The sequence below is a fragment of the Ceratina calcarata genome, unplaced genomic scaffold (genome assembly GCF_001652005.2).
Source record: "Ceratina calcarata isolate Rehan_Ccalc_2016 unplaced genomic scaffold, ASM165200v1 scaffold875, whole genome shotgun sequence".
Taxonomy (NCBI): domain Eukaryota; kingdom Metazoa; phylum Arthropoda; class Insecta; order Hymenoptera; family Apidae; genus Ceratina; species Ceratina calcarata.
In genome coordinates this window covers 1-15578 of record NW_017180105.1, presented here as the reverse complement: position 1 = coordinate 15578, position 15578 = coordinate 1, and the positions used below count along the sequence as shown (strand labels likewise).

Sequence of the window (15578 nt, the reverse complement as noted above, 5' to 3'; positions counted from 1 at the left end):
TAATATTGTACATAGTAGTGTATGATTCAAACTTCAAACAAGAATGAACTGAAATTTTTAAGGGAAAGGAGAAAGAGAATGCTGAATGTACAATTTTAGCCACAGGTGCTTTTTTTAGTTTATGAGATATTAATAAGAAACTTCCTGTGCACTGCATTGTATCCTGCCTATAGAAATATGACTAATGCATGTGTTTCCGCCGTATTATTCAGTATGATATTTATTAACTATCATCATTGTAGAAGTGGTTACCATTACTTATCAAATATTCGAGTCCTGTTTGTATCTTTATTTATGTCAACTTGTAGAGCGGCTGCCTCCTCATCCTCACCAATTTTGATAAGACTGTAATAAGTGATAAAGTACATGATTTTGAACAACTTTTTCATTTGAAAAAATCGGCGGTCAACTTCGACGTATTTCCTCCAACAATTTCAGTTCCGATGTTTGGCACTACAGTCATAATGTTCTTTGTTGTTATTTATTTAAATAGTTATTTGATTTATATCATGAAATGTACATTAAATAGAAAATACATGTTTAATAAAAATGAGCATTGCATTGCATTGCAGATATTTGTCATGACATCACAAATATTAGTGAATGCACTTTGTCACGGATATATAAATTTAAACAAAATAAATTTAATTATTTTTGATGAATGTCATAGAGCAGTAAATGACCATCCAATGAGACAAATAATGCAATTATTTGAAAATTGTCCTAAAGAAGAACAACCAAAAGTGTTAGGTCTTTCAGCATGTTTATTAAATTCTAATATAAAATTGGAAAAAGTGGAAACAATTGTGCAGGTGAATGTGCTCATATAATTGTTCCTAGAGCAAACATAATGTGTATAACATCTACAAAGGAACTAAAGGTTTTTACTTTGCTATAGAATTTGGAAGTTACATTTAATGCAAAAGTAATGACATCGACTAAATTACTTGAAGATTATTATGTTAAACCAACGGAAGAAATCGTATTGTACAACAAATATACTGTACCTAATATTGGTTTACATATAAATAATATAATTAATGATGTAAATGGAATATTAGAAAATATTATTTTAAAAGACAGTCTTAAGTATATCGAGTCAAGCAAAGAATTTAGACCAAAATCGATGACTAAAAAATTGATGTGCATGTTAAGAAACATTTTGGAATTACTTTCAAATACAGGTACATTTGTAATATAATTTGGGAACAAAATACATATACTTGAGTATGCGATTTAATGAACTTTCAATATGTTTAGGAATTTATGGGGCAAGTAAATCTACATTACTCCATTTGATTCAGTTGGAGTGTTTAAAGAAGGAGACAGATATTGTGGTATGTAAATACTTAACATATAATGATTTTTTCCAATGTGAATCATCTAACGTATTATATTCAGGAAACTTCGTATATTCATGATGTTCTCATAACTGAAGTAGCTAAATGTAGAAAATTATTAGAAGAAGAAATGCAAGGTATTACAACAGTGGAGAAAATTTACAAGTAAGCTAATTTTATATTTGTTGTAAATAATTAATTTTTTATTTTACATTATGTTAATACACGCTACGATTTGCACTTTGAAATAATTTATAATAACATATGATTGATATAATGGCATTTCAGTTACTCGTCTGATCAAATTCGACAACTTTTTGCGGTACTGAAAGATTTTTATACTTCAATAACAGATAATCAACAATTCTGCTGTATCATTTTTGTACAACGTCGTTTTACTGCAAAAGTACTATATCAGATATTGAAGGTAACATTACACATCAAATTCATAAATTTAACACTGAATTTATTATATTCTCATTATATTGTAATTTTGTGGGAATTGTTTTAGGATCTATCTGAACATAATGACGAGTATAAATTCTTGCATCCAGAATTTATAATTGGTTATTCAAATGATCCCTATAAAAATAGTAAAGAAGGACAGTGTATAGCAGAATGGAATACTGAAGCTTTACTCAGGTATCATTCTATTATTTATTTCCAGGCGTTGAAAACTGTTATGACATCGGTTTCGTTTCTTAAAACAGTTACATAGAAAAAATGCCGTAACTGTTATTAGATATATCAATCCTGACTTCCATCGGTTTTGGTTTCGGTTCTTCGGAATCCATATTATATTGATTCTATAACTGCTATTTTTCGGATCTGTATTTTGGTTTTATCAACATCCTTATGATATCTAGTATGTAATTAGTTAATAAATAACAGTTGTAAAATTTTTCCGGTTCACCGTAACTGTTTTGGTTGGAACCGATATACAATAGTTTGAAACAATTATTTTCGGAACCTTTTCAACACTTGATTATTTCGATTGCTAGTATATTAACCCTTTGCATTCCGCTGTCCCATCTGAGGCGACATCGTAATTCCAATGTACCACTCGGATGTCTCCTCTGAGGGGACATGAAAGTTTATTAGTGATTCCGGGGAATCAACTTATTCCTTAATGATTATTTAGCTTTATTATTATTTAGCTGGTAACGTCCGAGATGGTTCGGAGTGCGAAGGATTAATTCGTTATTACGTAAAACATATATAAAATTAACACATAATTTTAGGTTTAGAAATGGTTCCTCAAATTGTATTGTTGCAACAGATGTTATTGATGAAGGTATAGATATACCAAAATGTACATTAATTGTAAGATATGATTTACCAATGGATGTAAGGACCTACATTCAAAGTAAAGGAAGAGCTCGGTTTGCAACTAGTAAATATGTATTATTAGTGCCCAATGATGACAAAGGTTATTTAAAACGATATCATCAGTTCAAAGAAACAGAGAAACATTTGCAACAGGTATCATTAATTTTATTTGTTTTTTAAGTATGTCATTGTTATTGAGGACGGTAAAATTTATCAAATTTAACTAGCTGTTGGTGGGTAAGACGCACGAACGTAATAATCCAACGGATGCAGAAATAAAGAATGAATTGTATCAACATGAGATAGAACCATATACTGTTCTTGGTAAAGATGGAGTAGAACGGTGTATAACAGGACAGACAGCAATTAGTTTAATAAATACATATTGCGCGTTGTTACTGCGATCAAAGTTTGCATATTTAGTACCTACATGGTCCCTCCATAAAATTATTGATGCTGAACATAAGGTCGAATATAAGGTACTGTATGGTAAAGAAAGTATTCCTGTTACTTAATTACTTATTATCTTCAGTTATACAATAAATATGTTATATACTTTTCAGGTTTCTCTTAAACTACCAATTATGTCTGCCGTAAAATATGCTATTTTTGGAGACTCGATGCGTACCATTGTTCTTGCAAAAAGATCTGCTGCTTTGAAAATGTGTATAGAATTACATAAATGTGGCGAACTAACTGATAATCTAATGCCACATACAGCAGATTCGCTTTGTTGGAACGTAAATTACTTATTTCCGAACTGGATTCATGAAAAGTCGGAAACTTTGCAAAAAATTGGTACAAAGAAGAAGAAACGGATTCATAAGTTGGAAGTACGAAAAAATTTATTATTTAACACAAATTAAGGAACTATAAGTTTAGTATCCTGCAATTTTTATTATTTATAGTTTCCATCAGCTTTATATGCTGCGTTTCCTCGTCCAGAACAAGCAGCATATCTTCACATAATTAACATAACACCCAACTATTGTATGCCATACGATGATAATCGGCATTTAGCATTTTATAATATATTTCATAATTCTACTACTTTTGGTATACTTTCTTCGAAAAAAATGTCAAAGGTATGTATTTACATACATATATAAATAAGGTTTATTTCATATATTTCGGTTGTGTTTATACATTACATTCTCTTATACATTTGTGAGCATAATTTATTCCTTTCTTGTATTTTTACAGATTCCATCTTTTCCAATTTTTATGAATTTTGGTGAACTAAATATCACCATTGAAGTAAATCATGATATTTTAACTTTGTCCGAAGAAGAGATTAGGAGTGTAAAGAATTTTCATACTTTGTTATTTAGTGAAGTTCTTCAACTAGTAAAATCCTTTGTAATATTTGATAACTATAATCTGGATAATTGTTTCTTGATTGTGCCAGGCGAGTATAATTCATCATTAATTGTAAAATACTAACTCTATGTAATTTGTTTCTATGTTGAAATTTACAAATCTATAATTGTTCTATGTTTAATTATAAACTTTTAGTTGACGAAACTTGGAAGATGAATTGGGAGGTCATAAAACAATGTAGAGAAGTTGAATATATACCAGCATCAGTTCCATTTAACTTTAAAAGTTGTGATTATGAATTGGCAGTGGTTACTCCAAGTTATAGAGGAGGCGATACGTATATCGTTACCCAAGTTTGCGATGATATTACGCCGAGCTCAATTTTTCCAACTGAAAATTACGAGACATATGCTCATTATTATAAGGAAAAATATGATAAAAACATAAATAATTTAAATCAATTACTCTTAGAAGTCAAAATGGTACCAAGAGTATCCGCTTATATATTACCCAGGTAACAAACAGTTATGTTTCGTATTCATTAAAAATTTGTTTTTATAAAAAAATTAATTCTTATTTTGTATACAGAAGCATGAGTACCGAATCGACGAGACGCAAAAATACAAATTCATCTAAAAATTTGAAAGAGCACCTAGTTCCGGAGTTATGCACTAGAATTAATTTTCCATCCGTATATTGGTTAAAAGCAAGAACATTACCATCTATTTTGCACAGACTATCACAACTTCTAATTGCAGAAGACTTAAGATATACCATTGCTTTAGAAGCTGGATTAGGATTGCCAACGAGTGATGTGTTATGGGCCCCATTAGTAATAACTGTTGAGGAAAAAGAAATTGAACCAGAAACAGTTCATACTTCACAACGAACGGTCTCAGCTTTAAATGAAGCAGAAATGGACCATGGTATGTAATTCTTTTTTATTTCGATGTATGCATAATTATGCTTTCCTATCTATCTTAATGCATAATTATATTTTACTATCGATTTAAAATAATCTAATCTAATCTATCTAAATTAGGATCATAATGATTCCTATTTGAATTATTTATTTTCATAATATCAACTACAGATGCTTATCATTATCTGTGGGCAAAAGATCAAGAAATACCAAATTTGTACAGAGACATCGAAGACACCCAACTGATTCAAATCGAACATTATTGTCAATTCATAAATGGAACAACTGATAGGAATAATCACGAAATGGTAATACTTCACAATTTATATCTATTTATTTTTATTTTGTTAAATAAATTTTTGTGGATAAGAAATACGTGCGTGATATTTATCAAAATTGTGGATTTACAGAGAGTTAAAAAAATACATTTCATAAATAAACCGTCAGTACCAGTGCCTCCTATACAATTATTGTCATTAAAAAATTCGCGTGGTCCTGAACCTACCCAAATTATGCATGTAAGTAGGTTCTTTATTTGTTTAAATAATTATCTCTCATAATTGTCTAATCTAAATATTACTTTATGAAAATAATTTTTTATAGGCATTGACAACCAAATTGGGAAATGATGGATTTAATTTAGAGCGTTTGGAGACATTAGGAGATTCATATTTGAAATTTATTATCTCCGCACTTTTATATCACATGTTTCCTACATATAATGAGGGTTCTTTAACAACATTAAAAGGAAGAATAATTGGAAATCGTAATCTTTATTATTGTGGAATTAGTAAAAATATTCCTGGTCGTATGAAAGTTGATAGTTTTGTACCTTCAAGCAACTTCATTCCTCCAGCTTATTCAGTATTCAGAGAACTTCAAAAACTATTACTAGATGAAGAGGTTTGTATTATTTTAACTAGTCCCCTTGAAATTCACAAAATTTCTATTTTTTGCATACTGTTTACTTCAAACAGAGATTAGGAAGGTTCCGAAAATAACTGTTTCAAACTGATATATATTAATTTGGATCGAAACAATTACGATGAACTGAATCATCCCTGATTTCAAGTAAACGGGTTAATATGCAAAATAAAATTAGTATCGGATATGTTAGATTTAAATCAATGATACGTTTATTAAAGTAAACGTAATTTTGTAAGGTATCACCAAGTGTTTTGTACGAAATTGAAATATCTAAATATGAACAACATTGTGGTATTATAAGCGAAAACACAAAATGCATGATACAAGAAAAGGTGTTGAATTGGGAGACAGCTGAACTGCAAACCGGTATGGAACAATATTTGGGCGTGCAAGCAATGTCTGATAAAACAGTAGCTGATTGCATAGAAGCACTGATTGGTGTATATCTCAACGTAAGTGTGAAAACATGTTTTTATCCGCACCATTTTCTCTAACATATGATTTTATAATTTATTAGTGTATGGGTATTAAACATGCTGCAACTTTATTGAAATGGTTTCAAATTATACCGAATGAAATCGATATCACAAAAGTACTGTTTGGACAACAAGAATTTCCTTTAATCAATAAGGAAAGTATAGATTCTTTTATGCCCTGGGCTTCCAGTATAGAAACAAAGCTTGGATACAAATTTAATAATAGACAATACTTACTACAAGTAATATTTTTTTTTAATTGAGCATGTTGTGAAGTTTCATACTACTAAATTTATGGCAGCAACGTAATAAATTAATTTTTATATTTCAGGCATTTACGCATCCCTCATATACAGCAAATAATGTGACAGAATGTTATCAACGATTAGAATTTCTTGGTGATGCAATACTTGGTAAGCGTATTTATGGTTCAAAAATTAATATGAGCGGATATCTATCACCAAATGGATAATTATTGAATAAATTTATTATCTTATATTATTAATTAACTTAATGTATTATTTCAGATTTTTTAATTACCTGTTATATTTATGAGAACTGTGGAAATTTAAGCCCTGGTGCTTTAACGGACTTAAGATCTGCTCTCGTCAATAATATTACCTTTGCTTGCTTAACAGTACGTCATGGACTGCATACTGCATTATTGACTTATTCTCCACTAATGAATGACATCATACATCGTTTTGTAAAGTTTCAAGAAGAAAGGAATCACGTCGTTGATGATGAGGTATTTGATATTAATAAAAAATGCTAATATTATTATACATACATACTAATAAAATTGGGTGAAGAGACGACTAGGAAGGATTTGTAGAAGGTAAGAGAACTTTAGTGAAGGAATGAATTTGAGGAAAGGATTAAGTGAAGAGTGCAATGAAAACGGAGGTCAGAGCATTCGTGAGGTGTAAAGATCTAAGGGGCAAATGGGAGGGGGAGACGTTTTCTTTAAATTGTGATGGACGGTGATGGGAATGGTTAAGCAGAAAAATTGACGAGAATTAGCGTCACGAACTGATTATAGTTCTTAAGTTTTTGTTGTATATAAGATATAAAACTTGAAGCAAGAAGCAAACAGAAACGGAAAGAGAGAGAGAGGTTTTGTTTTAGTAGTACACGAGAAGAGAGGACTTTAGAGAGCTTTACTAAAACATGCTAATATGTTCGAACTATTACAGCTTTTATGGATTTTACTGGAAGAGGATGAATGTAATATGGCTGAACATGTTGATGTCCCTAAGATTTTAGGAGATTTATTTGAATCTACAATAGGTGCTATATATTTAGATAGTAATAAAAACCTTTCGGTAGTTTGGGAAATAATATATTCCATTATGCATAAAGAAATTGGTATGTATGTTACAAAAGCAACTGTGAGACGTTTTGTCATAAATAACAATTATACGTTTTATATATTAACTTAACACTAACATTTTCATATAGATCAATTTAGTAGAAATATTCCAAAACAGCCAATCCGTGTTTTATACGAAACTCAAGGCGCAGAGCCAGAATTCCTGTACGTATCATGTTACTAATATTTTTTCATTTAAATTCAATTGAAAAATCCTTGTAGGATTATTTTTATCATGTTCAATTGAAAGAAATATTATTTAATATTTTTCTTTATTTTTTCCTTTATCTTTTTTTATAAAAAAAAGTATTATATTATATTTTTTCAGAACTCCAAGTACTGTTGATACTACAAATATCGTTATGGTACCTTTAAAAGTAACTATTGCTGGAAAAAAACAAGTTTTTCATGGATTTGGAGCAAATAAAAAGCAAGCTAAATGTGCTGCTGCAAAACAGGCTTTACAAAAATTGTTGCCCAAAATTTAGATAAAAATTAGGATATAATTAAATTATTTAGAGATTATATGTACTTGGTTCCACGAGCGAATTATGAAGGGTACCATGATAAAATTGTGCACAGAAATTAACAATGTATTCTTACATTAGCCCAAGGACCAAGTATCAGTAGTATAGAAAATACGATTTTTTAACGTCTCTTACGATTATACCCTTGATCTGAAGAGTTCTTAGTATTTATAATAATACCAAGGTCAACGATTACCAAAGAGTTGACACTTTACTGATTATTGTTTAGGATTATTTTTATCATTATAAACATGCAATGTAGTAAAAATTATATTTTATAAATCTATTTAAATAGTTATTGTTACTTTTATTAAAATGGAGAAATTATAACATCTTGATTAATTATCACTTTTCCGTTTTTTCAATGATGGTCGATCGAATATTTGCTTCATTCCTGCGGCTTGATTGTTATGGAATTTTAAATTTTGTGCAGTTTCTGAGATCCAAGGTGAATCAAACTGAGTAGTGTCTTGATCAACTAGATGAGTGTATTTTGTTCTACCACTGCGTCCAAAATTCTTCACTTGCATAACTTTGGGTAAGATTGTTTTGTCGAAATGATCTTCTAATGTTGCTCCAGAGAAATCTCGTTTAAATATGTTGTCATCTTTATCCAGATAAAAAGCTCCACGATGATAATATTTTTGCAGAAATTTGTACTTTCCTTTTGCTGCCTTGTTCGTAATAACTTTTGGATTTAATCGCGCTTCTTGTCTTCGTTCTTCTTCCGTCATGTTACGTACACGTTCAATCTCAAGTCGTTCTTTTTCAAGCCTATAAAAAAGAAATCATTTGAAAACATCATACACCAAATCAATATTGTGCACTGTTAATAATACACACTGTTCTCGTTCTTCGCGGTCACGTTTAATCCTCTTTAATTCACGCAGTTTCCATGCTTCATATTCAACTTCATCATTTTCATCATCTGTACAAACGTCTTCAAGTTTTCCTTCCTGTTCGCTGATATTTTTACCAACTTGTGTTTCCTTTCTGATTACTTCTTCTACTAACTATACAATGGAATAAAAATTAACAAATAAATATAAACTAAAATTATATCTATTGGATGAATGTAAAAGTTGTTGCCTAATTTGAAATGCGATATTATTTCATTTACATTTATCATTTACATTTTGTGGAATCAAACAATTTTTTGTATCATCCTTTTCGAAGTAGGTAGATTATTTTTTCGTACAAATTGAAAGATCAGCCAGATCAAAATCACTACTTTTAAATCGAACAAATCATGTTTTTACTACTTGGAGAGTAGAAGCACCGTCCGAATGTACGAGCAGAATATTTTTTTGTTATAATTCTAACAATCAGACCCTTTAGAAACTCGTATAACATAAGATAGCGAAAATCTATTTTCCTTCCTTTATATTAAAAAAACCATTCTTATGGGCAAATCAATCTAAATCAATAGTATCTTGTGAGACTTGTGAAGGTACTATGTTTCGTCAGGTCCGTAACATAATGCTACAACAAACACCTATACTGAAGTACGATGAGATCTGACCTACCTCTAAAAATCAGAGGTTTAACCTAATATTGATTGAATAATTATATATACTATTTCAATTTACCCGTAGAGTTTGTCTTTTTCGTTCTTCAGCCAGTTTTTTGGCTTCAATCTCTGCTTGCTTTTGCTTCATTGCCTCCTTTTCTTTTTCCATTACTGTTATTCTATCTTTTTTACGAACAAAGACTGGTTTCAACCTTGGTCCAGTTTCTTCTTCTGAATCGGTATATTCTTCATATTCTGAGCTTTCTTCTGAGGTATTAGCAGACCTTTCATCTTCGTCTGCATGAATTAATTCTTCTTCATTTCCTTTTTTAGATAAAACTCTTTGTTTCAATGCCTCACGCCTTCTTTCAATTTCAGAATCTGACAACTCTTCATCCTCTGACGAATCTGAACTTTCTAGTTTAATTCTTTCCCGAGTTCTTTCAGGTTCAACTTCGACTAATTCTGGCTCGTGTATATGTCTATGTCTCTCCACACGAATTTCTGTATTAGATTCTTTTTGCTTTTCTAAACGTGTTAATCTTCTAATGCGTGGATCATCCTCGTCACGTACTTTAGCTTGTGATTGTGCAGGTGTATCAGTACTCAAATCATTTTCCTCGTAACTTTTATGTGCACGTCTATCCAGAAAATCTTCTTCTTCAGATTCTTCTTCTGAACTCGCTGCTGGTGCATAATCAGGACGTTTACCAGAAACATAACGATGTACTTTCACTTTCTTCATAGAAAGTTCGCCTAGTAGAAAAATGGATTGAAAAGAATGTGATAATCAAAATTATATGAGAGATTATGCAAAAAATAACATTAACTCATTTTATCATTTACCTTTATCATTTTTTACAGGTACAGCACCTGCGGTACTTTGAATACCCATTGGTGCAGGTGCTAACGAGTTATTTGTAACAAAGTAATCCATCATCATTTTGGTATTTTTTAATATAAAGATTCAAAACACCATTTAGATATAACTTCACTGTTTCCTAGATAGAATTAATATCACACATAATAGAAAAATTCCACAAACGATACCAAATGAACGTAGCCAACGTAGTCAACACAGATGTCAGAAAAACCAAGAAAATCGTACTCCAACCAGAGAGAAACTCTCTGGCCCAACGTATCCCATACATAGACCTGAAGGCAGTGATGTAAGATTTGCGGAATTTCGATCGCAGCGCGTCCGGTGAGGAAAAGTGAAACTCAGGTTTCAGAATGCAGGGGAAGCTTGCCGCGCGCAAAGTACAAACACGTGTAATCTTTCCGTATATGTACTAGCTGTACATATATATATATCAGGTCAACGGCAATACCACGGCCGTCTTTAGTAGAAGGCCGGAACATAGCAAAGCATCTCTTTAAAGCTAAGAAATAGTACCTTTCTATAGAATGGAACCATGTGCGATGAACGGCAAGGAAACGGGCGGAAGAAATTCCGCAAATTCTGCATTCTGGAACCTGAGTTTCACTTTTTCTCACCGGACGCGCTGTGATCGAAATTTCGCAAATCTTACATCACTGCCTTCAGGTCCATTGAAACAGCACAGCAGCGCTGTTTGAAGAATTCTAGATTCTACCAGATTCTACACGTTCGTTTTACGATTACTACGAGTTGGCGCGAGGTTGCAAGTGGTACCTGATAGTTGTAATACACTGTATAAAGCTTCGTGCACATAATATATATATATATATGTACATCATTATTTTATACAATTTAATTGTTAATATACTGGTTTGAAAGTTAAATAAATACACACATAAAATGTTTTGGGGTAAGTGAAATCCGTGAAAACATGATAATGCATCACGGTTTCCCAAATTCCGCCGGTACAGTGTTTTAAAATGGCGTCACCATGTGCTTACGACAAATAATCTCTGCTTATACAAACGATATTTCTTTGAAATTATATCATATAAAATATGAATAATAATAATCATGTAATTCCTTCTTCTCAGGTTTAATACTTGAACCAAATAAGCGCTACTCGCAAACTGTCGAGAAAGCATTCCACGTGTCAATGGCCAGTTTAAATCTTACAACAGCCGGTAAAATGAAAAAATACGTTATATTCTAAACTCAAACTATACATATTTTTTTAGAATTAACATAGTCGAAGTAGTCCATTGCTTCGGTTAATTAAATAAATAGCATTTATGAAAGACTTGAAATTAATTATATCTTTAAACAAATGTATATTGCAATATTTACTTACAAGTACTGCGAGTAGGTACTTAAAATTTTATTTTGTTACAGATGATAGTGTCGTTCAAGTAATATTGTATTATGAAGATACCCGTTATTTATTATGTAATTTAAAAAAAAGTTCAACGTGGCAAGTACCACTTGACTTAAATTTTCAAGAAGGAACTACAATTGCCTTTGTATGTCATGGCCATGGTCAAGTACATCTAACTGGTTACTTGATACATAGTGAGGATTCTGATGAATTAGAAGAAGAAGAAGAGGATGAGGAGGAGGAGGAAGAGGAAGAAGCACCTAAATTAGTTGAGAAACAGTCAAAGAGAAAACCTAAAGATACCTTAAAAAATGAAAATAAAGCTAAGCGCTTGAAACAAGAAATTGAAGTAGAATCTTCAGATGAAGATATAGAACTGGATGGTATCAATGAAGAAAATGATTCTGATGAATCAGAGGAAGAGGATGAAGAATCATTGAACGAGGAAGAGGATGAAGACAATGAAGAAGATGAAGAAGTAAAGTTTGAACAAAAACAACAAAAGAAGAAAGAAGATAAAAAATTAGTTAACGGTAAAGAAGTAAAACAAAAGAAAAACAAAGGAGATGTCCAAGTACAACAGAATGCCCAAAGTGAACAGAGAAAGAAAGTAGTCGAAGGCGGAGTGCAAATAGAAGAATTAAAAATAGGTAGTGGGCCTCTTGCAAAGAGCGGAAAATTTATTTCAGTCTATTATGTGGGACGATTGAAAAATGGTAAAAAATTTGATGCAACTACACAAGGAGAAGGTTTCAAATTTCGGCTTGGAAAAGGCGAAGTAATCAAGGGATGGGATGTTGGTATCATTGGAATGAAGGTTGGAGGCAAGCGACGTATTACAATACCTTCTGCCATGGCGTATGTATCATTGAATTGTAAATTTTGTATTTACTGATTGCGAATTAAAAATTATAAATTAGTTTTATAAAACAATATATTTGTTGTAGATATGGAGCGAAAGGTTCGCCACCAGTTATTCCCGGCAACAGTACATTAATTTTTGAAGTGGAACTCAGGAACATACATTAATTTTTGAAGTGGAACTCAAGAATGTACATTAAATATTTTATTGACTTTTTAAATATTTGTTAAGTGATAATGTATCGAAAACTAATAAACATGATATCCTTCTTTATTACATACTGATATTCACATTTTCTTAAAAAATGGAGTAGTCAATTCAAAATATCTGGACCTCATATAGCTATATAGGATATAAGTAAATCAACTACATTTAATAGTAAAGATTGAAAACAGTTATGGTATAATTTTCGCTTCTTGGAACAGTTATCGAGAAATGACAAAATGTTACTACTGCAATTACTAGATATGTCGGTTCTGATTTCGGTTCTTCGGAACTAATATTATATCGATTCTACTGATATTTAATATGTAATTAGTTTTTTAACGCTATTTCAACTAGAATTTTTAATTTTCATGTAGCAGGTGATAAGAGTCATGGAGTTACACACAAGACTTTCGGTCACTAAAGAAAATATGTACTTATTACTAGAAACAACCGTAGGTAAGCGAAACAAAGAACTGAAATACAAAACTAACATATAATAGTTACTGAACTGAAACCGAAACTGATATAAATCTGAACCCATGTATCTAATAACAGCTATTAGTTAGTCGGAGCTGGTATATAACAGTTTAAAACAGCTATTTTCAATCCTTGTTTAATATACTTTGGTATTTGGATGTACAGAATTAAGATGTAAAATAAGTTCACGTATAATATTTAATTTATTTGGAGTAATATATGCTGCACATTACTGACATATAACAATAACAAATGATTTGTATAAAATAAGACAATTTACACTTACAACCATTAAAATTTTTATAAGCTGGAATATAAGACTTAGTTACATAGATTGAAAGAAATCAGTGAATAATATTTAAAATAATTTTCACATAGCTAAATAAGATTTCAGTACTTTTTAATCTGCTTTTTTATCTTCTCCTTTTGCCCATGATAATGTACAGACTCCATTTTTACATTCTTTTACCCATCGCGGAGGTTCATCATTTGTTATTTCATTTTGCTTATTTCTTAATTGCCACAATTTTATAAATAATGGTCGTATTAGGAATCTCCATATAATGAGCAATATTGGTATTGCTACACATGGTACACATACCATTTTAAGGCAATTTATAATAAGATCTACAAAAGGGACAAGTTAAATTGAAGGATTAAATTTTGTATTTTTTTATCTTGTATATCTTCAACGAAACTTGGATTTATACCTTAGGATGAATGTATATTCCGTTTGTCAGTTCCCGAAATTGGGTAAATAATTTACTGCCAGAGAGACATAAGGACACATATATAACCTCTGTACTTAAGTCAAGAAATATATTTCTCTACAGATTATCTACAGAGATATCAATACTTTGGCTAAAATTTAAATTTTGGAACTATTATAAGCAATTAGCACTGTTTTAAATCATATGTATAATATTTTGTTTGACATTATTTGCATTTGCAATTTAGGTTTAGGTAGCGGTAGCACCAGCGTTGAGATATTTTTTCCCACGGCCGGAAAGTGGGGACGACGCGACCATGGTGGGGACCAATAGTTGGTGGGGGTATGCAGTGATTTTCACGGTAGCGTTGCGGAGAGCTTCGCGAACGTGCATGAGCCATAGAGATAGTATACATAGAGTGCAGAAGCCAACCGCAAACGTGAGTCGCAAATAGAAAGAGAGAGGAACACGAGAATGACTACCTCTTTCTCTCTACCGACGCATGCGCAGTACTCATATAGGTGTATATGGGTTCGAATACGTACGCTGTATGCATGCAGAGCATGCGCTCTGCTGCTGTTAAACAAAGAGAGGTAGTAAATTTCTACTTCGTTTTCTTTCTAACAGCGTATCAATTCCACTTACAGGCGAGCCTATGGTATCTGTACTCTATCTATAATATCTCTATGGCATGAGCACGCATGAGGGGAATAGTAGTGGGGATTGAAATACGGGCGAAAAACAGGGGAAGCGAGCGTCGTGGGTAAAAATATCTCAACCCTGCTGCGGAGAGCTAAGCTCTCAGAGCTTCGCGAACGCGCATGAGGGGAATAGTAGTGGGGATCAGCGTGCGGATAATTTTTCCCACACGGCTCGCTTCCCCTCTTTTTCGCCCGTATTTCGATCCCCACTACTATTCCCCTCATACGTGCACATGCGCGTTCGCGAAGCTCTCCGCAACGCTATGGTCCCCACCATGGTCGCGTCGTCACCACTTTTCGGCCGAGGGAAAAATTATCCGCACGCTGGTGGGGATCGAAATACGGGCGAAAAACAGAGGAAGCGAGCAGGGCTCGGATATTTTATCCCGCACGGTTCGCTTCCCCTCTTTTTCGCCCGTATCACTGCATACCCCCACCAACTATTGGTCCCCACCATGGTCGCGTCGTCCCCACTTTCCGGCCGCGGGATAAAATATCCGAGCCCTGGAAGCGAGTCGTGTCGTGCGGGATAAATTCCGTGACCCCTGCGGTGGTATGCTAGGCATAGTCAGGGAAGGCGCATGAGGAGAATAGTAGTGGGGATCGAAATACGGACGAAAAACAGGGGAAGCGAGCCGTGCGG

The 15578-nt window shown here is 32.4% G+C and overlaps 3 protein-coding genes across 5 annotated transcripts; 2 read left to right on the top strand and 1 right to left on the bottom strand.

Annotated features, from left to right (window-relative positions):
* The first annotated feature begins 509 nt into the window (after positions 1-509).
* Positions 510-8511, top strand: Dcr-2 (Endoribonuclease Dcr-2). 3 transcript variants are annotated; one of them, XM_018035148.2, is made up of 23 exons: positions 511-812; positions 899-1184; positions 1261-1337; positions 1402-1505; positions 1629-1767; positions 1852-1982; positions 2582-2822; positions 2897-3148; positions 3233-3502; positions 3578-3754; positions 3873-4077; positions 4185-4503; positions 4578-4915; positions 5083-5219; positions 5322-5429; positions 5515-5814; positions 6075-6290; positions 6356-6469; positions 6646-6727; positions 6842-7062; positions 7511-7682; positions 7776-7851; positions 8015-8511. In XM_018035148.2, exons 1-23 carry the CDS (start codon positions 537-539, stop codon positions 8172-8174), a joined length of 4401 nt encoding a protein of 1466 aa, XP_017890637.2. In that variant the 5' UTR covers positions 511-536; the 3' UTR covers positions 8175-8511. The 3 variants fall into 3 exon arrangements, 2 of the variants coding, with proteins under 2 accessions (XP_017890637.2, XP_017890636.2); XM_018035147.2 differs by having other exon boundaries at positions 516-812; positions 6356-6556; XR_003389942.1 differs by lacking the exons at positions 7776-7851; positions 8015-8511 and having other exon boundaries at positions 510-812; positions 6356-6556; positions 6842-7152; positions 7511-7602.
* Mfap1 (Microfibril-associated protein 1) lies at positions 8500-10931 on the bottom strand. The gene is made up of 4 exons (XM_018035150.2): positions 10570-10931; positions 9803-10479; positions 9057-9226; positions 8500-8987 (listed from the first exon to the last, which is right to left on the bottom strand). Exons 1-4 carry the CDS (start codon positions 10664-10666, stop codon positions 8552-8554), a joined length of 1380 nt encoding a protein of 459 aa, XP_017890639.1. The 5' UTR covers positions 10667-10931; the 3' UTR covers positions 8500-8551.
* An 87-nt stretch (positions 10932-11018) lies between these two features.
* On the top strand, positions 11019-13118 carry Fkbp39 (FK506-binding protein 39kD). Its single transcript, XM_018035146.2, has 4 exons — positions 11019-11513; positions 11698-11787; positions 11996-12836; positions 12926-13118. Exons 1-4 carry the CDS (start codon positions 11504-11506, stop codon positions 13005-13007), a joined length of 1023 nt encoding a protein of 340 aa, XP_017890635.1. The 5' UTR covers positions 11019-11503; the 3' UTR covers positions 13008-13118.
* The last annotated feature ends 2460 nt before the right edge of the window (positions 13119-15578 follow it).

What these genes read in the sequence shown, in the direction of transcription:
- Dcr-2 (XM_018035147.2), top strand. Translation starts at nt 537, where the DNA reads ATGTTTAATAAAAATGAGCATTGCATTGCATTGCAGATATTTGTCATG. An exon ending in AAGTGGAAACAATTGTGCAG is followed by an intron (nt 813 to 898) that starts GTGAATGTGCTC and finishes ACTTTGCTATAG; the next exon opens with AATTTGGAAGTTACATTTAA. An exon ending in ATAGGAATAATCACGAAATG is followed by an intron (nt 5,220 to 5,321) that starts GTAATACTTCAC and finishes GTGGATTTACAG; the next exon opens with AGAGTTAAAAAAATACATTT.
- Mfap1 (XM_018035150.2), bottom strand. Translation starts at nt 10,666, where the DNA reads ATGATGATGGATTACTTTGTTACAAATAACTCGTTAGCACCTGCACCA. An exon ending in GAAAAAGACAAACTCTACGG is followed by an intron (nt 9,227 to 9,802) that starts GTAAATTGAAAT and finishes TCCATTGTATAG; the next exon opens with TTAGTAGAAGAAGTAATCAG. An exon ending in GACCGCGAAGAACGAGAACA is followed by an intron (nt 8,988 to 9,056) that starts GTGTGTATTATT and finishes TCTTTTTTATAG; the next exon opens with GCTTGAAAAAGAACGACTTG.
- Fkbp39 (XM_018035146.2), top strand. An exon ending in TTTAAATCTTACAACAGCCG is followed by an intron (nt 11,788 to 11,995) that starts GTAAAATGAAAA and finishes ATTTTGTTACAG; the next exon opens with ATGATAGTGTCGTTCAAGTA. An exon ending in ACAATACCTTCTGCCATGGC is followed by an intron (nt 12,837 to 12,925) that starts GTATGTATCATT and finishes TATTTGTTGTAG; the next exon opens with ATATGGAGCGAAAGGTTCGC.